This window comes from Hyaena hyaena, unplaced genomic scaffold (assembly GCF_003009895.1).
Source record: "Hyaena hyaena isolate Hyena2069 unplaced genomic scaffold, ASM300989v1 scaffold_694, whole genome shotgun sequence".
Lineage (NCBI taxonomy): Eukaryota > Metazoa > Chordata > Mammalia > Carnivora > Hyaenidae > Hyaena > Hyaena hyaena.
The window spans coordinates 341,544-366,311 of NW_024081327.1; the positions used below are offsets into that span (position 1 = coordinate 341,544).

At 42.8% G+C, this 24,768-nt stretch overlaps 1 protein-coding gene across 1 annotated transcript; it reads left to right on the forward strand.

Moving 5' to 3' along the window:
• Window positions 1-469: 469 nt before the first annotated feature.
• On the forward strand, window positions 470-21,169 carry MCM3 (minichromosome maintenance complex component 3). Its single transcript, XM_039217467.1, has 17 exons — window positions 470-764; window positions 1,841-1,953; window positions 2,383-2,591; window positions 3,044-3,174; window positions 5,095-5,333; window positions 5,793-5,901; window positions 6,817-6,970; window positions 7,300-7,431; window positions 7,994-8,202; window positions 9,538-9,712; window positions 10,049-10,175; window positions 10,971-11,121; window positions 16,012-16,152; window positions 18,038-18,141; window positions 18,660-18,745; window positions 19,169-19,238; window positions 20,454-21,169. The coding sequence occupies exons 1-17, from the start codon at window positions 687-689 to the stop codon at window positions 20,650-20,652; spliced, it is 2,427 nt and encodes an 808-aa protein (XP_039073398.1). The 5' UTR covers window positions 470-686; the 3' UTR covers window positions 20,653-21,169.
• Window positions 21,170-24,768: the final 3,599 nt, after the last annotated feature.

Genomic DNA, 24,768 nt, shown 5'->3' on the forward strand with positions numbered 1-24,768 from the left:
AAGAACCTTTCCCAAAGATGTTATTATTCTATTTCCACCCCACAGATTCTCAAAATCCACTTTTTTTTTTTTTTGGAATGCCACCTGAGAGCAGTTGCTTGGGAGACATATCCAGCACACTTGATTTAATACATTTAAAAAACGATTTGCTTTTATGTTTTTATCTCCCTGAGTATCGACTCCCATTCTCTGACGTTTCGGCTACTCTCAGTACTACCGCCAGGCGGTTTCCTCACTCAGCTGCAGGTCAGGGAACCTCAGCTTAAAAAAAAAAAAAAAAAAAAAAAAACCTGCAAAACATCCGGTAAAAGGGGGAAGACTACGACTCCCAGAATGCTTCCCCGTCTTGCCCGTCTGCCCAATGACCAGACTCCGCGAGCCTCCTCTCAGCCCCATTGGTCAGTTTTCTTGTCAGTGGGGGGAGAAACAGCCCCAGAGGTCACGTTTTCCCGCCAAGGCTCAGCGCCGCTCCATAAAGCCGAAGAAGAAAAAGTTCCCGATTGGATACTCGCTATTCTCGCGTAAGAGGAATCAGCCAATCAGAATGTGTATATTCCCAGCAAAGCCCCGCCCCTTCTCGACGTAGTCTTTGGTGGCGGGAAAAGTTCGGTAGTTTTCGCGCCAGGGCTGGGTCATCTGGGGGCCCTCCGCGCAGTTTTGGAGGTAGCGGTTCCCAGGCGGCGAGCATGGCGGGGACCGTGGTACTGGACGACGTGGAGCTGCGAGAGGCGCAGAGAGATTACCTGGACTTCTTGGATGATGAGGTGAGAAAGGCACGGGGTCGCGCTTCTCTGTTGCTTGGAGCCCCGGGGGACGCTGACGGGCCGAGGTTAGCTACGACTCCACGCGGAGCCGCGGCAGGGCCCTGGAGCTCCCGAGAGGACCGCTGGGCTTCCGGACTGTTGCGGCCTGACCGGCGCCCTCAGGACCCTTCCATGCCCGATCTCGTAACGTTTCTCGCGGTGGAATCCGTCATTAGTTGGTCGCCTGTAGGTGCATCCTTGACAGAGCGATCCTGTAACTTTCTCATAAGTGCAAACGATAGCGGGGTCTCGCGAAAGTGCACACAAAATAGCAAAGCCCCCTTTGACCTTTTGGAAATTACTCCCTGCTCTTCGAATTTGGAGGGAGTGTGGGGGAAAGAAGGCAGTAGAACGGTAATGACCCTGACGTTATCGATGCGCAGATTCTAATGACTGACTTCCTACAGGGCGAAAAGACTTCCTTCTCATTTGACCGCATTCTTCTTTTTCAGTGCCAAAGGAGATGCAGAGGCAAGTGTTTGGTTTGCTGGTAAAGGGGGTTTTGTATGCCACGCTAGATTGGAAGCCTTAGAATACATTATTTTAAAAGGTTGATAATGCTGTGTCTGTAAACAAATAGGAAAGGCTCCCTATTCCTTTAGGTCTGGATACAGAGAACTCTTTTCCTATTCTATGTACAGCCCATCGAGAAATAAATCTCTTAATTCCCTATATAATTCTTAAATGAAAAGTCATTTTGATATGCTAATCTTGTTTTGACAAGATTTTTACTTGTCCTTGTAGACTTATTATGAGCTTGTTTTAATTCCCCATTAAGTTGAGAAATGACCGCAAACAGAAAAGCTGTAGTTGTCAACAGGAATAATACCATGGACGTTGAGGAAATCATTACACTCCTGCATTGGCCTTGTAGGGTGTATTTGGAATTTCAGGCTAGTGAGTGAAAATGTGAAGAAGTTGGGCATCAGCTGTGCTATAGAGAATGACCTACATCTTGCTGTGAGAACTGCCTCTGTTTAAATACCATCTTGTATTTGAATTTATGGCTGTTGCGATATGTGGTGGCTGTTTTGCAGGAAGACCAGGGAATTTATCAGAGCAAAGTTCGGGAGCTGATCAGTGACAACCAATACCGGTTGATTGTCAATGTGAATGACCTGCGCAGGAAAAATGAGAAGCGGGCTAACCGGTATGTGGCAAGGGTTTCCAATTGGATATTCTTGCTCTGAGTGAGAATGGCTCCCTTTTCTCTTCTCCATATTGGAACAGGCTTGTCAGGAGAGGACCTGGATGAAATGTTTTTGACCCTTATTGCCTCACCTCCTGTGGTTTTTTTTTTTCTTCTTCTTCCCAAGGTGGGTGGTGGGCATTTTCCTCTCGAGAGGTCCCCCTTTCATGTTTAACTGAGTATCATTTCTGCATCTTTGAAAAGTTGAACTAATGTTCGCGTCAGTTCTGATATAATTTACTGAGTCTTGTAGGATGGCAGGAGAAAGGAAGAGCTAGATTTTCACTTGTTGGCTTCATCACCAAAGAATGTCCACTTTTGTTTTTGAGGGTCAGCTTTTTTGAATTTTTCTTTCTCTGCTGAATTGTTCTTTTTCTTGCCCATATGCAGCCTCCTGAGCAATGCCTTTGAGGAGCTGGTTGCCTTTCAGCGGGCTTTAAAGGAATTTGTGGCCTCCATTGATGCTACCTATGCCAAGCAGTATGAAGAGTTCTACATAGGATTGGAGGGCAGCTTTGGCTCCAAGCATGTGTCTCCCCGGACTCTTACCTCCTGCTTCCTCAGCTGTGTGGTCTGCGTGGAGGGCATTGTCACTAAGTGTGAGTGGCTTCAAGTAGGGGACTAGGGGAATGGAGGCGGGATAGACTTGGGGGGGCTGGGAAAGCAGGAGAGGCCAAGCAGAGACAGGTAGCATATAGCATTGAACTTACAGGGCTAAATTGGAAGGAGCTGTGAGTGTCATGATCAGGGGGTCCAGAATGGTGAATTTTGCTGAGAGTAGGGGAATCTTGGTTCTTGGCAATCTCCTCGTTCTAATTCTGAACTCCTGTGCCTGACTTCTTGGACAGGCTCAGTTGTACTTTGGATTTTATACAGATATGTTTATGTTCTCCATATAAATATAAAAATGAATAAATGACAAATATTAATGAAGTAGCTGTAACTAGTCAGAAGAACACAGTATTTGGAGTTATGACAGACTTGCCCGAGTCAGATTCCACCCTGTCACTGCCTAGTTGCGTGACTTACTATGCATGTTTTCCATTCCTAGGCTCTCTAGTTCGTCCCAAAGTCGTCCGCAGTGTCCACTACTGCCCTGCTACCAAGAAGACTATAGAGCGACGTTATTCTGATCTCACCAGCCTGGTGGCTTTTCCATCCAGCTCTGTCTATCCTACCAAGGTGAGGAGAATGAATTAATTGGGCTTCTTTGGAGGTTGGAATCCAAGATGTCTGTTTTTATGCAAATAATTATGTCTGAGGTCTTCTAGAAGTAAATAAGATGAAAAGTAAGGATTAACCTGAAGGAAAGATTGATTGCTAGCCAGAGTTTAATATGGAAAGTCTTCCAATTCTATAAATATTCACTTCAGAAAATTTGAGAAATTTTGGAAGGGTTGAAAACCATCAATCTACGTTGATCTTTTAGCAAAGTTAGATGTAATTTTATAATCTACTTAAAGTAATATGGGAGGATATGCTACGATGCTAATAGGAAATCTTTGCAACTCTTTTACTTTGGGTTTGGGGAAAGAATGGCATTGGAAATGGCTTAATTCTTAAGTGGTCAGTTGATACGAATTGAGGCCAATGTGAGGCCTCCTTAATGACAAAAGATGGTTAATGTTGGTTTCTTGATGTCTGAATTCATTCTATCAAAGAATACCTGTCCCTTCCATCAAATAATAATTGAGAGGTACTGTATCCAAAGAATTGTTAAGTACTGTGGAGAACACAGATATGAATGAGACCCAGTTCTTGTTTTCAACTCAACTGGTGCAGGAATCTGAAATGAAATGAAACAAGAACAAATATCTTAGAATTATAAGCATGATTTAGAATCATTTAGTCTGCCTCTAGGTGAAATGCTGAGGTTTGGAGAGGTTAAGTGACTTGCATATGGTCTCAGTGGTGACTCTAAGGACTAGGACCTATGTCTTTTTCTTTCAGGCCATTTGGGTTGTCTAAGTCTCCCTGCTCTCTTCTTCATTAAGAGCCTGCCTTCTAGAATGTCTTCAGTAACTACTCAGAGAGTACTCTACTGTTGATTACTGGGGTCAGGCTTTTTTGCCCAATACCTGAAATACTTTGGACTCCTAGAGGTCATCTAGTGTGGTACTTAAGAATATGCCTTTGGAGTTATACTTGCCTCAAGTCCTGGCTCTGCCTGTGTGACTTTTGGGAAACTCTCCAGCCTCAGTTTCCTTATATGTTAAATGTGAAAAACATCTGCATGACAGAGTTGTTGTGAGGGTTATATGAGATAATCTCATGAGATAATAGCACGATGCCTTGTATATAGTAAGCACTTAGTAAGTGACAGCTGTTGTGTGTTTAGAAACTAAAATGGCAAGAAATCAAAGTTTAAAATGTTTTCATTAAAGTTTAAAATATATATATATAGGAAAGCTGATATGAGTTTGCAGCTCAGTGAAATTTCACAAACTGAATATGCCTGTAAAATCAGCATCCATACCAGGAAATAGAACCTTCCTAGCACTCAGAAGGTTTTGAGGGCCCACACTCCCCAAGGCTTAACCGTATCCTGATACTACTCAGCTTGCTTGTTTTTATATATTTGAAGACTCCCATGTTGGGCTTCCTTTGTTCAACAGATGTTTTTGAGATTCATCCATGTTGTAAATAGGTGTATTTCATACATTTTCATCACTGTGTAGTATTGACTTGTATGGATGTGCTACATTTATTTAACAATTCTGTTGATGGGATTTGGATATTTTCTAATTTGGGCTATTAGGAATAATACTGCTGTGAACATTGTAGTGTGTGGCTTTGGGCAAATGTTTCTGTCAGGTATTACCTAGGAGTGGAAATATTACATCATAGTATAGGGGAAATAAGAATCTTATTTTAGATGTTAATATAGCTGTGATTCCTTCGGACTGTAGTTGTCCCTCCCATTAAATGATTTGTTACTAGAAGAGATGGGAATGGAAAAAGCTAGAGAAGACATTTGGCTTGTTTACTTCCTAAATACTAAAACCTCAGGTCATATTCAAATAGTATTTGTTTCCTGCCAAAAATGAGTGTGGCATTTTTAAGACCACGATGAGATAATGCTCTTCTGCGTGTCTTTTTAAGGATGAGGAAAACAATCCCCTTGAGACAGAATATGGCCTTTCTGTCTACAAAGACCACCAGACCATCACCATCCAGGAGATGCCAGAGAAGGCCCCCGCTGGCCAACTCCCCCGTTCTGTGGATGTCATTCTGGATGATGACTTGGTAGATAAAGTGAAGCCTGGTGATCGAGTCCAGGTGGTGGGGACCTACCGTTGCCTTCCTGGAAAGAAGGGAGGCTATACCTCAGGAACCTTCAGGTAAAGGGGCAGTTGTGCGATATTTGGCATGCTGCTTGCAGCTTACATTTCTTGTATTCTTGAGCCAGTTTGCTATATTCTGGAACATCACATCAGACATGTGGAGCAGTCTGCCTGCCTGGGAGATAGGTTGCCTCTTCTCCATCAGATAAGCTGATAATACTATCATTATTATGCTAAAAGCAGGAGTTACTGGGAACATGGTTATAGCCTCATGGCTTACCTGGGAGAGTTTCTCATGTATCCCCATCTCCTTCTCATCTACTCTTCTGTTTGAAGTTCTGTGGGACAGTACACAGAATAAATTCCTGTGGTGAAGAATCATTGACTAAGACTCAGTTGTTGAATTCAAAACAACTTGCCTTTTTCTCTTTTTTCCTTTATTTTTTCCCAATGTGCTGTTGGCTCTGATGTTTAGAATTGAAAACAGCAGGCTTCCTTTCATTCTCTTTGTCCCAGGACTATCCTGATTGCCTGTAATGTGAAGCAAATGAGCAAGGATATTCAGCCTTCATTCTCTGCTGAGGATATAGCCAAGATCAAGAAGTTCAGTAAAACTCGTTCCAAGGTTTGAGCATCCTTTAGGGATCTGAAGCTGGGGATGGATTTGTGAGGGTTGTGTTTGGCCATGGGCCACCTTTCATCTTTGTACTGGATCAGGAGGAAGGTCTCCTTTGAAGTATGTGGTGTTAGCTTTTAGTTTTGACCCAGTCAGCAAGTAAAAGTGTTTTTGCTGTTTAATATTTCTGTTGTCTTACCTGCTAGGCCGCTGAGTGAACCTAAAACAAATACTAGAATTAAAGAATATCAATGTTATCAATGAGTACATTAGAATTGAAGAAAATATAGTTGACACTTGAACAACACAAGTTTGAACTGTGTGGGTTTACTTGTGGGTTTTTTTTGATAAATACAAGTACTGTAAATGCATTTCTCTTCTTTATGATTTTCTTAATGATCTTTTCCTTTCTCTAGCTAAATAGAACATAGAACACATATCATACACAAAAATGTATTAATTGACTGATTTTTTGTTACTTGTAAGCTTTCCCCCAACAGTAGGGTATTAGTAAAGGTTTTGGGGAATCAAAAGTTCTACCTGGATTTTCAACTGCATGAAGTGGTTGGCACTGGTAACCTCTGCATTGTACAAGGGTCATCTGTATATGCCTGTGTGATCAAGGTCACTGGAAGCACAGTACACATTCTTATTCAACCTAATGTGTTTTGAACCTGGAAATACTTTTTTTTCTTAAATATTAAACCTCTAAGCAAGTTTTGGAATCCAGGCTTTCTCTGTATCTGTTCTGTTAGTGGTTTGATCAGTGGGATTTGTCTTAAGAAAGCCTTTTACAGTTAGAAACAGTGTCTGTATCTGTGGGCGTCTTCAAGTATTTTTATAGGTTAAAGTATAAAGCGGAGCTCAGCAAAACTCCACTGAATCTCACCAGGCTCTTTACAGCTTTGGTTATTCTTCCTATAGGATATCTTTGACCAGCTGGCCAAGTCGTTGGCCCCTAGCATCCATGGACATGACTATGTTAAGAAAGCAATTCTCTGCTTGCTCTTGGGAGGAGTGGAACGAGACCTAGAAAATGGCAGCCACATCCGTGGAGACATCAATATTCTCCTAATTGGTATGGCATTGGGGATTTGCTTTAGACTCTTGGTCTTCCCTTGTGGAGTGTGGTTGTGGGAATCTGTAATCTGTAAGATTGTGTATTCTTTACCTAGTGTATTTCAATTCCATCAAAGGCTGAAAGTCTTTTCTTACTATTCTCATTTTGGGGGTTCCTGATATATAATATCTAAAATATATTCTTCCATGAATAGTAAAGGAAAGTGAAAGGAATACAATTAACAACCAATTGTTATAAATTTCTATTATGCTCTTGGCAGAACTTGCTGGTGCGGGTGGGCAGGAGGAGTTTCCTAATAAGTCACTATTACCCTCACCTAATTACAGGAGACCCATCGGTTGCCAAGTCTCAGCTTCTACGCTATGTGCTGTGCACTGCGCCCAGGGCTATCCCCACTACTGGCCGGGGTTCCTCTGGAGTGGGTCTGACCGCTGCTGTCACCACAGACCAGGAAACCGGTAAGGGTATAAAGGTCTTTCGCAAAGGTCCCGCAGCAAGATAAAGCATAGATTCTTTGAGTTTGCTCTCTGCACTGGCCTGTGTTGGGAAGATAAACTTGAAAGGTTAGTTTGAGCCCAAAACTTGAAAGGTTAGTTTGAGCCCAGTTGTAGAGGACTGAGTAGCTTCTGGTAATAGTGGGTGAATTATTTAAGTCTTTGGGTGACCCTCTATTGACAAGACTGTCTTCAGTTTTTGGAGGAGAAAGCTTTGCAAATTGGAAGGGACATAAAAATGAAGATTGTGCTATTTATAAGTTAGAGGAAGGGATTTGAAGACTAGTGAAAAGAGAGTAGAGATCTAGTTGGGGAGTTACGTGAGGATGAAGATAGAGAATCCTTGAGTCAAGTGTGTTAGAGGCTGTCTGCTGAGGGATCATTCAGATTGGACCTTAAAATGTTGACCCACTAAGGCTTTTCTCTAAGGCTCTAGGAACTTAACAGCCCTTCACTGTGTTCTCATGAGTGACAGTGAGTGCCTAAGAAGGAGATTGAAGTCTTTCCCCTTGTCCTCATTTCCCAGGGGAACGCCGTCTGGAAGCAGGGGCCATGGTCCTTGCTGACCGAGGTGTGGTTTGTATTGATGAATTTGACAAGATGTCTGACATGGACCGCACGGCCATCCACGAAGTGATGGAGCAGGGTCGAGTCACCATTGCCAAGGCCGGCATCCATGCTCGGCTCAATGCCCGCTGTAGTGTTTTGGCAGCTGCCAACCCCGTCTATGGCAGGGTGAGTGGAATTAGGTACTTTACTGTTGTCTTCACCTTCGTTTGGTTTTGTTGAATAACTGAGCCATGAAGTTTATTCTTGATGCCCCAGAGAAATAATAGGCCAAAGACTAAAGGAAGCTCATCCATCATTTTGTTACTGCCTTTGATATAGGGCAGTGGTTCCTCACCTTTTCACACACATCAGAATCCCCTGGAAAGTTACTTGTTTGCAATAACTTTAAAAATACAAACCAGAAAACAAAAGCGACCTGCAGTCTGACAGCCCAGTAGCCTGTATGGCCATTACAACCAAAGTACTACATGCAGATGGTAACATATATAAACAGGACAGGGAGTACGATAGGGACATTAAAAGCTTCTTCTCTCTTTTCTCTTTCTCAGGAGATAGCCACTAATAGTTCTTAACTGTTTCAGGAAATCACTTAAGCATGTACCAACAGCTAGGTGATCTCTTTGTTAACGAATTAGTCTGTCTACCTTTGTTTTTTACCATGATGATGATGTGCTAATGTGGAATCTTTTACATTCATCCAGCTTGGGGTTTACTGAATTTTGCCTTTACTTTTTCTTTCTTTCTAGTAGCCTTTTTTTTTTTTTTTTTACTTTTATTATTTTTTTTTTTACAAATAGTTTATTGTCAAATTAGTTTCTACATAACACTCAGTGCTCATCCCCAAAGTGCCCTCCTCCATGCCCATCCCCCCTCCCCCCCACATCCATCAGTCCTCAGTTTTTGTCAGCATTCAAGAGTCTCTCATGGTTTGCCTCTCTCCCTTTCCCCCACCATTTCCGCCCTTCTTCTCCCCCTTGTTCCTCCGTCAAGTTCCTCCTAATCCTCCTATACGTGCAAACATATGATATTTGTCCTTCTCTGCCTGACTTATTTCGCTCAGCATAACACCCTCAAGGTCCATCCATGTGGCTACACATGGCCAGATTTCATTGTTTCTCATTGCCATGTAGTATTCCATGGTATAGATAAACCACATCTTCTTGATCCATTCATCTGTTGATGGACACTTAGGCTCTTTCCATGTTTTAGCTATTGTGGAGAGTGCTGCTATGAACATTGGGGTACATGTGCTCCTATGCCTCAGCATTTCTGTCTTTTTAGTAGCCTTTTGATGGGCATTTGGTGTTTCCCCCTTTTCCTCTTGCTATTATGAAATGAAGTTGTAATGAATATCCCTTTACGTATATTTTGTTATACATTTGGAAATATATCTGTATGATAAATACCTAGTAACAGAATCATTAATAGCTTTAAATAGCCTCCTCGTCCTTTCTTCCCATTGATGTCACCTCCACTCTCCTTTTCCCTTACGTTCTGCAGTACGATCAGTACAAGACCCCTATGGAGAACATTGGGCTGCAGGACTCACTGCTGTCCCGATTTGACTTACTCTTCATCATGCTGGATCAGATGGATCCTGAGCAGGATCGAGAGATCTCAGACCATGTCCTTAGGATGCACCGTTACAGGGCACCCGGAGAGCAGGATGGCGATGGTAAGGCTGTGAGAAGAGTAAGATGAACTAATGGAAAGAAATCTAAGTAGATGCTGTTACCTCAGGCCTGGCCTGGGTGGTGGGGAGTGTCTGAGTTGATGTTGAGCCCTTGCCTGCCTGGCCATTCCCTTCTTGCTCATTGGAAGTTACCCTGAGGTGTGTCTTCTGTCCATTTCTGGGCCTGAGAATGCCTTTGAGCATCTGTGAACCAGGTGGTCCCACCTTTCTTGTTTGTGGGCTCCACGTGTGTGTGTATGTCTGTCTTTGCTTTGTTAGTCTTCTCTGTCTTCAGAAGAAGCAACTTTTTACTCTCTTCCCCCAACTTGGGTTTTCCAGCTATGCCTTTGGGTAGTGCCATTGATATCCTGGCCACAGACGATCCGAATTTTAACCAGGAGGACCAGCAGGACACCCAGATTTATGAGAAGCATGACAACCTTCTGCATGGGACCAAGAAGAAAAAGTGAGCATTCTTCATGCTTCTCCCTTGAGGGAACCCGAGATTTAGGTCATATTAGCCCATGTTTTTATGTGCCCCCCCATGCAGGATCATGCTTGGATTATAATACTCTGGGCCTATTTTCTTTTCTGGAGAGGAACATATACCACTTTTTCTGGCTAGTTGCCTTGTGTCTGTGGTGATTAGGCTTAGGTTCTGATCTTTTCTTAAAATGGAAGGCTTTGACTACATGCCCAACTAATTGGGGGTGTTTCATGTCATCCTCACTTATGAAGTACTGCACAAATCATGTAGCCGTTTGTGACAGGCTTACATTGAAGGGGCAGTAGATAGCAAGCACTGGGTGGATTTGGATAAAGGAGACTAGGAATCAAGTGCTCAAAGCATGAAATGTGAGATTTTATACCTCTGCTTTGGGCCGTGGTCCAGTCGGAAGTATATGGTTTTCAAATCTGTTCATTTAAGAACATAGAATTTGGAGTCCGAAAACTGAATTTGAATCCATATAAGCCACTCTGAGCCATAGTTTTTACCTGTTAAGTAGGACAAATAATACCTAAACTTCATACCTGTACTGTTCATCTCACAAATAATATCTAAGTGAATAATAGCCACACAATTCAGAAAAGATATGTGAAAGGGTCTTAAACACATTCTATGTAAATAGGATTTATGGTAATGTATTCTAGATTGCATCTCTACATCTTGACCTGACTTCTCTGAGGAGAGGCCAAGTCCCTATCCCAGCCAGGTGCCAAGGTGTGGCAGAGAAGTAGAATTCACTGTGTATGTGTCCAGGGAGAAGATGGTGAGTGCAGCTTTCATGAGGAAGTACATCCACGTGGCCAAAATTATCAAGCCCGTCCTAACTCAGGAGTCAGCTGCCTACATTGCAGAAGAGTATTCACGCCTGCGCAGTCAAGACAGCATGAGTTCGGACACTGCCAGGGTAAGTCCCCACAGGGAAGATGGACATGGGAATTCCTTAAGTAGAAGGCTGCGGAGTCCCAGTTTTCTGGGAGCTCTGAAAACATTTTAACTTAGTGATTCCTTACTTTTTTCTTTCTGGTCTGAAGGGCTTCCTGTTAAATACAATTCTTATCATTTCCTTTTACAAAGGGAAATGAAGTGAGAATGCCAGAGATGCCTGTATCTCATGGTTCAGATGACATTGGCTTACAGAGCTAGGATTCATTCAGCAACATAAGGAACAACTTTTGGGAACTGAACTGGTGTTTGTTCTTACATGCAGGGTTAAAATAGGAAGAGCTATCCTCAAAGAGTTCAAATCTGGGATGGGGAGGCGGGAAGGTAGATGGAAAGATCATATATGCATATTTATAAGTATATACCAGTGTGCTACCTAAAAGGGAATGAATGTAAAAGATGATTGGAATAGAGATGAAGAAGCTATTAGTTTATCTTTTAGACTTTGTAGAAGGGGTATGAATGGGAGGGAAGAGACTATGATATTTTAGCTGGACTTGAACAAATGATTAGTTAGACAACCATGATGATTATCCAAAGCTATTTCTAGAAATCTCCCCGTGAATTTATCTGAATTTTGTGGAGCAGTGTAATTCATATAAGATTTCATGGCAAAAAGATCCAAGTCCAAGACCATTATTATGTGATATAGACTCTTGGATTTAGACATGATCCCAAATCGCCATTTCCAGCCTCACATTTGGACAGGCATTCATTCCATCTTATGGAATTTCTGCTAAGACTTCCTTGACACCGCCAGTGTCAGCATGCCTGGTACATCGCTCTTAGAATATTCTTCTATGGTGTAGACCCACAGGTCTTAATTTGTTTTCTATTGATTGTGTATGATTTTTCTTCAGATTAAGGACCCCCTTTTCTTTTTAACTGTTTCTCTCATGATGTGAACATGTTCAGTGTGTTAGAAGCCCTCTCATTGAATGTAATACACTATTTTAGTTGTGGTCTTAGTGGGTCTGGTAAATCTCTCGATTTGGATTCTGTAGTTCTGCTAATACAGGCTAGGATTTCAGTCACTCTTTATAGGTTATTCAAGAATTGGAGCTTTTGGGGCGCCTGGGTGGCTTAGTCGGTTAAGCGTCCGACTTTCGCTTGGGTCATGATCTCGCGGTTCGTGGGTTCGAGCCCCGCGTCGGGCTCTGTGCTGACTGCCAGCTCAGAGCCTGGAGCCTGTTTCAGTCTGTGACTCCCTATCTCTCTGACCCTCCCCTGCTCATGCTGTCTCTCTCTCTCTCCTAGAAATAAATAAAAAAAAAACATTAAAAAAAAAAAGAATTGGAGCTTTTTTTTTGGATTTTATTTTTTTTTAATTTTTTTTACGTTGCTTTTGTTATTTATTTATTTTTTTACAAATAGTTTATTGTCAAATTAGTTTCCACATAACACTCAGTGCTCATCCCCACAAGTGTCCTCCTCCATGCCCATCCCCCCCTCCCCCCCACATCCATCAGTCCTCAGTTTTTGTCAGCATTCAAGAGTCTCTCATGGTTTGCCTCTCTCCCTTTCCCCCACCATTTCCCCCCTTCTTCTCCCCCTTGTTCCTCCGTCAAGTTCCTCCTAATCCTCCTATACGTGCAAACATATATTTGTCCTTCTCTGCCTGACTTATTTCGCTCAGCGTAACACCCTCAAGGTCCATCCATGTGGCTACACATGGCCAGATTTCATTGTTTCTCGTTGCCATGTAGTATTCCATGGTATAGATAAACCACATCTTCTTGATCCATTCATCTGTTGATGGACACTTAGGCTCTTTCCATGTTTTAGCTATTGTGGAGAGTGCTGCTATGAACATTGGGGTACACGTGCTCCTATGCCTCAGCATTTCTGTATCCCTTGGGTAAATTCCTAGCAGTGCTATTGCTGGGTCCTAGGGGAGTTCTATTGTTAGTTTCCTGAGGAACCTCCACACTGTTTTCCAGAGGGGCTGTACCAGTTTACATTCCCACCAACAGTGTAGGAGGGTGCCCGTTTCTCCACATCCTCGCCAGCATCTAGAGTTCTCTGATTTGCTCATTTTAGCCACTCTGACTGGCGTGAGGTGGTACCTCAGTGTGGTTTTGATTTGTATTTCCCTGATGAGGAGGGATGCTGAGCATCGTTTCATGTGTCTGCTGGCCATCTGGATGTCCTCTTTGGAGAAGTGTCTGTTCATGTCTTCTGCCCATTTCTTCACTGGGTTGTTTGTTTTTCGGGCGTGTAGTTTGGTGAGTTCCTTATAGATTCTGGATATTAACCCTTTATCTGATATGTCATTTGCAACTATCTTTTCCCATTCCGTTGGTTGCCTATTAATTTTCTGGGTTGTTTCCTTGGCTGTGCAGAAGCTTTTAATCTTGATGAGGTCCCAACAGTTTATTTTTGCTCTTGATTCCCTTGCTTTTGGGGATGTGTCAAGTAAGAAGTTGCTGCGGTGGAGGTCAAGGAGGCTGTTTCCTGCTTTCTCCTCTAGGGTGTTGATAGTTTCCTGTCTCACGTTCAGGTCCTTTATCCATTTTGAGTTGATTTTTGTGCATGGTGTGAGAAAATGATCTAGTTTCATTCTTCTGCAAGTTGCTGTCCAGTTCTCCCAACACCATCTGTTAAAAAGGCTGTCTTTTTTCCATTGGATATTCTTTCCTGCTTTGTCAAAGATCAGTTGGCTGTATACTTTTGGGTCCACTTCTGAGTTCTCAATTCTGTTCCATTGGTCTATGAGTCTGTTTTTGTGCCAATACCATACTGTCTTGATGATGACAGCTTTGTAGTAGAGGCTAAAGTCTGGGATGGTGATACCTCCCGTTTTGGTTTTATTTTTCAGTATTACTTTGGCTATTCGGGGTCTTTTGTGGTTCCATACAAATTTTTGGATAGTTTGTTCTAGTTTTGAGAAGTATGCTGGTGCAATTTTGATTGGAATTGCATTGAATGTGTAGAGTGCTTTAGGTAGTAATGACATCTTAACTATATTTATTCTTCCTATCCATGAGCATGGAATGTTTTTCCATTTCTTTGTGTCTTCTTCAATTTCCTTCATAAGTTTTCTGTAGTTTTCATCATACAGATCTCTTGTATCCTTGGTTAGGTTTATTCCGAGGTATTTTATGGTTTTTTGTGCAATTGTGAATGGGATCAGTTTCTTGATTTCTCTTCCTGTTGCTTCATCATTGGTGTATAAAAATGCAACCGATTTCTCTACGTTGATTTTGTACCCTGCAACTTGGCTGAATTCTTGGATCAGTTCTAGTAGGCTTCTGGTGGAGTCTGTCGGGTTTTCGATGTAGAGTATCATGTCATCTGCGAAGAGTGAAAGTTTGACTTCCTCTTTGCCAAGGAATTGGAGCTTTTAATGTAGTGTGTAACCTCCAAATTCTGGTAGCTTCTAAACCATTAAAAGACTTGGTGAATTTATGTAAAAGTGAGTGTATTTGTTTTTGAACATGGGATGGGGTATAAATGATAATTGGGGAAACTTGGAAGTAGAAGTGACCAGCTCCATCACTGAAGAATCACAGTGGGAGATGTGGGGGTGCAACAGAAAGAACTAGCCCTCTGTTCTGATCCCAAGTCTTCAGTCAATTTTTGGGCCTTTCACAAATCCTTTCACTTTCAAGCCGTGGGTTTTTTGTTTTTTTTAAATCCAGGAATTGAGAAGGCCAGGGGTACCTGGGTGGCTCAGTTGGTTAAGCGTCCAACTTTGGCTCAGGTCTTGATATCATGGTTCGTGAGTTTGAGCCCCGCATCAGGCTCCATGCTGGCACCTTGAAGCCTCAAGGCTGCTTCGGATTCTGTGTCCCTTCTCTCTCTGCCCCTCCCCTGCTTGCACTCGGTCTCTCTCTCGCTCAAAAATAAAAAAATAAACACTAAAAAAAAAAAAAAAATGAAAACGCTAGATAATGTCACAGATGCTTAACTGGGCAGGCATATCAAAATCCCCTGAAACTGAAAAACTATACATGACCATTCCTAAACACAGACATTCTGACTCATGAGTCCAGAGATACCATTTAGCCAGTAGCATTTAAAAAAGATAGAAGCACACCAGTTTGGTATGCACCCATGTCCATGAGAATCACTTGATGGGAGCATGCCAGAATTCTCCTTCTCTGGACTTGAATTTACCTTACTTTAAAATTTTGTCCTCAGGGGTGCCTGGGGGGCTCAGTTGGTTAAGTGTCTGACTTTGGCTCAGGTCATGATCTTGCAGTTCGTGAGTTTGAGCCCTGCGTTGGGCTCTGTGCTGACCGCTCAGAGCCTGGAGCCTGCTTCAGATTCTGTGTCTCCTTCTCTCTCTGCCTCTGCCCCGCTCATGCGCACCTGCTCTCTCTCTCCCTCTTCTTCTCCTCCCTCTCTCTGTCTTTCTCTCAAAAATAAGCATTAAAAAAAATCGTCCTCAGATGACTTCTTTCACACCCCTGCCCTAGTGTGGCCTTGCACAAGTTACCTGAAGCCCTGAGTCCCATTTTCCTCATCTATAAAACTTGGAGGAGTTATTGAGAGTGTTAAATGACTTAGTTGATACAAAAGCAAAGTTCCTAGAGCATTGCAGGCTGGCAGTGAAGGATTATCATTCTTCTTTCATTATTGTAGTCTTTCTGGCTTTTTCTCTTTCTAGCTGTAAGATGTCTCATTTTCTTTTCTGTTCACCTACTCTTTTCTCCCTCAACATTTGGATCTCCTTGGTTATTTTTATTTTTCTGAATTTTGTAAGGTGTTTATATAGAATACAGAGCTCTGAATTCTTGTACTCTTTAGAGTCATTCTGGTAGTATCTTCATCCTTTTCTGTGCAGTGGGAATGACACGCATGCCTATGGAATTCTGGACAAGTAATCCTCCCTTATTTTCTTCCCCAGACATCACCAGTTACAGCCCGGACACTGGAAACTCTGATTCGCTTGGCCACAGCCCATGCCAAGGCCCGCATGAGCAAGACTGTGGACCTGCAGGATGCAGAGGAAGCTGTAGAATTGGTCCAGTATGCTTACTTCAAGAAGGTGAGGGTTCAGATGCTTGGGCATGAGAGCTTTTTCTGAGTAAATGTTGGTATGTTCATGGAGAGCAGGGCTGCCCAGCTCTCCATGGCTGACACCTGCATTTAGATCATCATTGGAAAGCAACATTTAACTGTGTGTGAGAACCAACTGCAAAGCTTTAAAATACTGATGCTAAAGCCTCTAGAGGCCCCAGAGATTCTGGTTTAATTGATGTGCTACATCATCAAGAGACTGCTTCTCTGTCTACTCGTACTTCCTTTATCTCTTAAAAAAGTAGATGTTTCCAAAGGATTGACTCTGATGATCTTCTTACCCCCTCTCTACCTTTTTCCTTTGCCAGTCTCTTGAGGTATCCCATTAGTTTCTCAAAAACTTGGCATTGAAAGTTGAACTATCACACTCATGTGGAACTTGAGAAACTTAACAGAAGGCCAAGGGGGGAAGAGAAGGGGAAAAAATAGTTACAAACAGAGAGGGAGGAAGGCAAACCAAAAAAGACTTAAATACAGAGAAGAAACTGAGGGTTGATAGGGGGGAGGGGACGTGGGGGAAAGGGGAAAATTTGGTTGATGGGCATTGAAGAGGGCACTTGTTGGGATGAACACTGGGATGTTATATGTAAGTGATGAATCCTGGGAATCTACCCCCAAAACCAAGAGCACACTGTACACTTTGTATGTTAGCCAATTTGACAATAAATTATATAAAATAAATAAACAAAACAAACTTTAAAAAAAAGAATGCCTTACATGTTCTTAGAATAAGTTACATACATTCAGTACATATTTGGACATATATATATTTGGACATATATTTGGAAAGAAAACGATGATCCTTCTCTTTTACATAATTTCCTGGAAGACTTTCTCTCACACTTCAAGACTATTTCTTACCCTTGGTTACAAACACCATAGGCTTTCAGTGACCTTCCAGGTGACAGGCTTCCATCAGGGTCCCACCCCACGAGGAAGAGATCAGCCCGATGGGATAATGCAATGTGTGTGTCATACAGGTTACGCCCAAAGAGCCAGCACCTTGTTGGCATATATTTGAAAGCCTCGTGGTCTAAGTTTTCTGTTCAGAGAAAGGTAAAGAAAAAAAAGAAATGTAGTAGTTATACTTCTGGATAATAGTCACTGGATTGGCGCTGCAAAAGATATCCAAACTCAGTACACTCAAAAAGTTGACAGTGTAATACTGGGAATTCAGATAAATTTCAAATGAAATATAAGAGCCCCTTCTAGGTGCCAGGTACTCTAGATGGTTGGGATACAGTAAATACAGAGATATGGAGCGATGTGGAGCCTTTCCTCATAGCTCTTAAAGAAAAAAAAAGTTGAACTATCAAACTTGCCTCTTATTCTTCTGTCTCTCAATTTCTGTGTGTGACATTGTGTTTATGTCATTTTAGACACCCAGGCCTTGAAGCCTTTACTGACTTCTTTTTCCTCATTGCCCACCTCCTTTCCACTTTAGTGAATTACAGCCACTCTGGGCTTTAATTGTGGGTTCATAAGCATTTCCTGGTTTACTTTTTTTGCTAGGGTGGGAGTTGTCTTAAATTTAAATTAAACACCTGATCTGTAAAGAAATGAATTGTTTTCCACTTAACCATTATTGGCCAGCCTTTTTTTTTCATACTATAAACACTCATTAAATACCTTTTATGTGAAAGGCATTGAACATACTTCTCAACATTTTTAAAGATAGGTAGCAGCCTTTTCCTCTGCCCCTGGTCCTGGGACTCAGGGACAAAAGAGGCTTAGTCATTAGACATGGAAGATTTTCAGCTGATGGTGTAGAAGGGACTCTTATTCAGAGTTCTTTATTCAGGTGCCCAGAATCAGTGACCCTTCCCGCCCACCTGTGCTTGGCTTGGTCTTAGGTTCTAGAGAAGGAGAAGAAACGTAAGAAGCGAAATGAGGATGAATCAGAGACAGATGATGAAGAGGAGAAAAGCCAGGAGGACCAAGAGCAGAAGAGGAAGAGGTAAGGCGGAGCAAAAAGAAATGAGAAAAGAATACAGTCAGGGCCAGGGAGAGGGGAGGAGGTGGATCAAGTACTGCTGGTCAACATCCAGGTTTTAGGGAAAGGGTGCCTAGATCTGCAGGGTTGGAGGCCAGAGATAACCTAGACAAAGTAGAGAGTGAGCATGCCCCTCTGTTGTCTTTGTCATGGTGCTTTTGACCTCTTTCCTGCTACAGCTAAGTACCAGGAGCACTAACTCACTTGGGTTTTTGAGTGTATCTTTCAAAATCCTTTCCTCATGATTACTTTTTCCTTTCATGCCTGTGGTTGAATTTATAAGGGAGAAAGCGTTGGGAAGCAGGATTGTTTGTGTTCTAGTCTGGAGGCTTTTGATCTCTTAAGTAAAAGTAACAGTTTGTTACAGGCTTTGGCCTAGTGTTTGACTTTGGTTGTAGGTAGTTCTAGTTCTTTTCCTCTGGTCGGAGGCACAGGATGGATTTCCCCAAAGCCTTTCTCTTGACTGCTGTGGGCGTTTTTAGGAGGAAAACTCGTCACTCCGATGCCAAGGATGGGGACACCTATGACCCTTATGACTTCAGTGACACAGAGGAGGAAATGCCTCAAGGTGAGTGAGTGCCCCCTCCTGATAAAGGGATGGTTCCTTTGCTGACTTGAGTTGCTCTGTGTACTGCATTATCTGTGGATTCCCATTTGGTTCCCTGCTCAGAGCTTTGGGTCTAAGAGTTTGTCCTAAAGGGAACTTTGGGAAATCCAGTCAAAATTTTGGAAACTGGGCTCCATTTGCTCAGTGGTTTGCTTCCTTCTTGATGAGCTGTACTTTTTGCCAAGCCTGGCGTAAGCATCCAAGATAACGTATGTTGAGGGTCTCCTGTCTGACTACTTTACCCTGGCTGGCCCTTAAGAACCCTAGGAAGTGAGTATTTGGCAGACTCAGTGAGGTGTGGGGAGTGGAGATTACTTGTCTAGTGTTTGTGGAAATGGCTTCACCTGTCGTCTTCCCATTGACTGTAACCTTTATCCTCTGAAGTGCACACTCCAAAGACTGCAGACTCACAGGAGACCAAGGAGTCCCAGAAGGTGGAATTGAGTGAATCCAGGTGAGTAGGGAAGTGAATGCCCCTGAGGCAAGGACTGCTTTCTGGGGAGAGGGCATGAAACAAGCTGGTTATCAGCAGAGCTCAGAATCGTAGGCCCAGTGATATTTAGAACATTCTATATTCTGATTTTATATTTATATTATAATTTCAAACTTTACATTTTACCATTTGCTTTATAAACAGTGCTCTGTGGGAATTTTGAATATGGTGTCCCTGGGAGATCAGGAAGGAGAGTCTTGAAGCAAGAACAAAATTTTTGTCTTACTGTAACCTTGAGTTCTTTTCAGTAGGATACAGACACATTTCTTTATTGAATTGTTGCTCTTTGCTTTGGGATGAGGAATTTTTACCACTAGAGGTTCAGAAACAGTTTTATATGTAAATTTTTATGTGTACTGGACACCAAAGAAAATCTATAATTATAGTTGGCTTTTTTTCAAGCATACAACACAATATGTTTACTGAAGAGAATATGAAAACATTGAAAAGTGTTTAAGAAAAGACATTAAAATCAATTGCAGTTCTATCCCCCAGAAACACCATTGAACTATATTTTATTTTATTTTTTTAAGTATTTAAGTAATCTCTACACCCCACTTTGAGCTCGAACCCACGACCCCAAGGTCAAGAGTCTTACGCTTTTCCAACTGAGCCAGCCAGGTGCCCTTGAACTGTATTTTAAAACACGTTCTCGGGAACTTATAGATTTTCTTTCTTTTTAAGTTTATTTATTTTGAGAGAGAGCACACACATGCATGTGCGGGGAGGGGCATAGAGAGAGGAAGAGAGAGAATCCCAAGCTGAAAGTGGGGAGCCCACTGTGGGGCTTGAACCCACAAACTGTGCTGTGACCTGAGCTGAAACCAAGAGTTGAACACTTGACTGACTGAGCCACCCAGAGGCCCCTAGATTTTCTTTTTTAATGACTGTAGTATGGATGTATGAATTTATTTGCATTTTCTAATGATGGACACTTAGGTTCTATAAAGCTGCTGTTGACAATAAAACATTCTTATATTTATCACTGTGTACTTGTGGAAGCGTAGTTGTAAGGATAATTTCTAGAAATGGACTCCGTTGGTCAAAGGATATATACTTAAAAATGTTCAGGAAGCTCTATAATAGAGGAGATATTGGGGGATGCCTGTATTGTGTTAACAAGAGCACTTGGGCTTGTTTACTTCTCCTTCATCCATCTTTTCCTGACTTGGACAGGTTGAAGGAATTCAAGGCGGCCCTCTTAGATGTGTTCCGGGAAGCTCATGCACAGTCAGTGGGCATGAATCGCCTAACAGAATCCATCAACCGGGACAAAGAAGAACCTTTCTCTTCAGCAGAGATCCAGGCTGCCCTGAGCAAGATGCAGGATGACAACCAGGTCATGGTCTCTGAGGGCATCATCTTCCTCATCTGAGGAGGCCTCATCTCTGAACTTGGGTTCTGCCAAGGAAGTTTCTCCCATATTTCCTCTCCTGGCCCATCTTTGCCTTCATTCCCCGAATAACGGTGTTAATTGCATTGAAGTTGAGGGACATGTGACAAAGCTGCCATGGGGTAAAGAGAAGAAAGTGGGCAAGGACTAAGATTGTTGCCTGTCGATTCATTCATTCATCCACTGATGCATTCTCCTATCTCCTGCCCAGAACAAACCAAGCCATTATTGGCTATAAATAACATATCCTCTGACAAGGGGGCAGGGGGACCACAGCTGGTTTTTGTTTATCCTTTCTGTGTTTGTTGGCTGTTTTTTCTCTCCTGAGCACATCAGTCTAGAACAGGCTTTGAGTGGTTCTGTGCTGGTGGAATGAGGCTCTGAGGCAAGTCACAAAGGTCAAGAAAGCTTTCTTTGCTGTAGCACTAGTTAAGACTAATACATGCTTCTGACCCAGATATCTGAGACATTTAATAAACTTAACTATTTTTATATTATATACATGGCCTTAATATGGTATGCTTTGGTAGACACATTTAATTTTGTTTTCCTTAAAAGCTCTGCCCTGCAGGATTTGCTGCTTCCACAATTGCACCAAGTTGCCACATGGTGGCAGCAGGCTGCTGTGTGTCCTTGGGGGTTAGGTCTTTAGGCAGTTTTCTTCCTCAGTGACCCCAGCATTTACCAGATAAGCTTGTACAAATCAAATTCTGCCAATTTGACATAGCTAAATGGCCACGGGGGCTGGTGAGTGAAAGTCCAGGAGAACCGATCCTTTGCCTGGTATTTCTGAGCCTGAATCAAAACCTCTTCATGGAGAAGTAATACCTGGTATGTCAGACACCTCAGTATTGTGAGTCCTTGCTCCTAAAGAGATCTCCTTACAGGATCCTTGTGAAAACACTTGCACTTGGATGTTCGGCTCTTAGGGTTTGCTAGTCTTTTTGCACAGGAATCCATGGAAGGGAAGTATGACTTTATGAGTGGCCTGCATCACATGAATCGGAAGCTGCTCTGAACAGGAGATTGTGTCAGTTCTTCACGCTGTGATTGGTGAAGTTTTTCCTTCTCCCTTGCTGATGAGGGGAGTACCTTACCCTGAAACTGTGGAGCAGAAGATGGGGAGTTCCAGTTTCACCTTTATGATTTTGTTTGTTCGTTCGCAGATAAGTGGGATCCAAGTCCTGTCGGAAGTAACCCAGAAACCATAGTTCCACAGGAGAGGGCAGTGGTATCAGAGGGAGGAATCTGCCATGAATTGAACACTGGCAAGGAGTCCTATATTGTGTGCTCTGCATTGGTACAGATAAAGGACTGGGTGGTTAGGGATACACACACCTAATGTGTCAGTGAGAAGTTTTAAAATATAATGAAGGCTACAGCCAGTAAGAACTGTAGAATTAAGGGGACGATGGAGAGTATCAGGAAGGGGTGGGAGTGACCATGGGGTACTGATATGAAGAAGAGCTAGGGGCTTTTAAGGATCTCCTCAAATGATCATTTCCAGAAAGGTCCAATGTTTTGTCAGTAGAACCCTTGCTCTATATCTTACATGCCTGGAGAAACTGAGACGGAGGAGGAGAGTAGGCAGATCTAGTATTCTGTAAAAGCTGTAAAGCCAAGTTTACCTTGCTGACATGTCAGCTCTGCGAGCTAACCAAAGGGTCTGAAGGGAGAAAACCATATATTCTGCAGCCACAGTGGATGGTGATTGTGTCAGGTTGACTGTTGGGAACTCAGTCTTCACATCGGGTCTTTAAAAACATATGTGTGTAGTTTCTCAACTTCTGAAAGAAGCTGGTAAACATTTAAAGGATGTGTTCCTGCTCAGCATCTGTGCGTTCCTGTTGCTGCTGCAGGAACGGCCAGGCTGCTCGTGCAGGGGGTTGACTTGTCTGCAGCTCGTTCTCCCCAAGGGTGCTGCTGTGCCACATGGCGCTGAGATTGGTGATGGCCCAGATTCACCAGGACACAGAAACACGCGATTCTTTATCTACATGCTTCACTCAAAAAGAGAAGTCTGTTTACATTTAATTTTGCCATTGAAATAGTTGAAAAATGTGTGAGGCTTAGAGAAGTAAGTCCTACCTCGAAAAATTTTATGCTACCTTATTCTTGAACTCTCTTGGGGGTAAATGAAATGTCATTATGAAAAGATAGATGTCAAAAAAAACAGTTTGGTAGGAGATGCTGGAATTGAGTCTCTCCTCTGCCATTTACCAAATAACTTAGGGTGAGTGGTGAGCTACTTGTTATTTTATCTGTAAAATGGAGATGCTCGCTGTCTCTTAGGGTGCTTGTGAGACATAACTGAGCAAGTGGTAAGTGCCCGCCAGCGTGGAAAATACTTCATGATAACTTCTGTTATTATTGCAAATTCCAAGTTTCACTAAAGCAAAATGATTCATTTTGATGTATTTTTAAAAACTATCGGACGCCTGAGTGGCTCAGTTGGTTGAGCGTCTGACTCTTGACTTTGGCCCAGGTCATGATCCCAGGGTCATGGGATTGAGCCCCATGCTGGGCTCCACACTGAGCGGGAATCCTGCTTAAGATTCTCTCCTGCCCCTCTCCTGCTTGCACCTTCTCTCCCTTTCTCTAAAATACAAAACAAAGCAAAACACATGATCCTTTCATCAAAGCCATTTACACTTTCCCCCTTGTTCCTGAATTCTGTTCTCTTTCCTGCCCTTCCACTCCTTGATGGTCCTTGTTCTCTGGTCAATGTGGCTTTGACTCCAAGTGCTTCTCACAGGGATGACCCTTACCTCATGCTTGTAGCAAAGGGTTGGTTCTTCAGCCTTCTCCCAAGGACTGGAATCTGCCCAGTGTAGGCAGTGTGTTCCCTCAGTCCTCAGAACAGCCCTGTGAGGTGTGGTCATTAGGAAAGAGGAAGAAGGTAATGAGAAAGGCTCATAGAAACCAAAGAATAGGTTATCCCGTTCTCATTTGTCCTGAGTTTTTGAACTATACCAGTGGTCCCAAATGATCCCAGACTTTCTGAGGCCGGGTTTCCCCCAAAGGGTTTGGTCAGTGGAGTAAGGCAGGTATGAGTCACCTGTGTGCTGGCTGCCAAAGTTACTCCATTCTGACTGAGCTGTGTGGAGTTTCTCCACCTACCCTGCCATCCTCGCTCCCCTCCCAGGAGCAGGTATCACCACTGAAGCTTTATTATAGAGTAGGGACGTGGGGAGGTGGAGTGTTGTGCACGGTTGCACAGGAAACCTCTTTAGAGAGCCCACAGTTTGCAGAAGAAATGAGCCCTGCACTGGGAAGCAAGGGTGCTGCATTCGAGTTCCTTTTCCAACCATATATGGCTGACTTAGTAGCCAGACTGGGCAAGCCACTTGCTTTGAGGGGAATGCTTGGTTTATCTCGGAAGGGAGATAGTTGAAATAGGTGATCTCTGAGGTCCCTCCTGGTAATGCCTATGATTCTTAACCCTCCCCCCCCCCAGTGTCAGTTCTACCCACAAAACATGTTATTAGCCCTGGCACCACTTGGAGGTGGGTCAGAATGAATCTGTTATCTTGTTAAATCCACTTTTTGAGGGTAGTGATTTTGGGGCTTCCCTTTTTTGTGGGTACAACTCTGAGATGTTTCCACTTATCTTAAGGGGTTTTGTTTAATTCCTAGAATAATTTTAGAAAAATAGTTAGTGTGTTTAGCTTTATTTTAATTTGCTGAAATATAAACCTAGTTCATTGTTTTGTTTTTTAAAGTGTTTATTTTGAGAGCCTGAGCAGGGGAAGGACAAAGGGGGAGAGAGAGAGAATCCATAGCAGGCTCTGCACCATCAGTGCAGAGCCCAAGGCAGGGCTCAGTCCCACCACCCTGGGATCACGTCCTGAGCCAAGATCAAGAGTTGGATGCACAACCCACTGGGCCACCCAGGTGCCCCTAAACCTCGTTAACATTCTTTTTCAAATCTGATGCCTCAGTAATGAATGCTGATTTCTACCTGGCCCATTATTAACCAGCATGTAATCCTAGCTCATTCTCTTCAGTTTTTCCTCAAGGGAGAGAATTGAGATTTTAACTTCTTTTCCTAAACATTTTTACTATTAAACCCTGAGTATCTTTCCACAGCCTGTAGGA

Excerpts from the sequence above, each read along its gene's own strand:
- MCM3 (XM_039217467.1), top strand. The coding sequence starts at position 687 with ATGGCGGGGACCGTGGTACTGGACGACGTGGAGCTGCGAGAGGCGCAG. Across the intron at positions 5,902-6,816 it reads TCAGTAAAACTCGTTCCAAG|GATATCTTTGACCAGCTGGC; the intron begins GTTTGAGCATCC and ends TTCTTCCTATAG. Across the intron at positions 18,746-19,168 it reads AGAGGAGGAAATGCCTCAAG|TGCACACTCCAAAGACTGCA; the intron begins GTGAGTGAGTGC and ends TATCCTCTGAAG.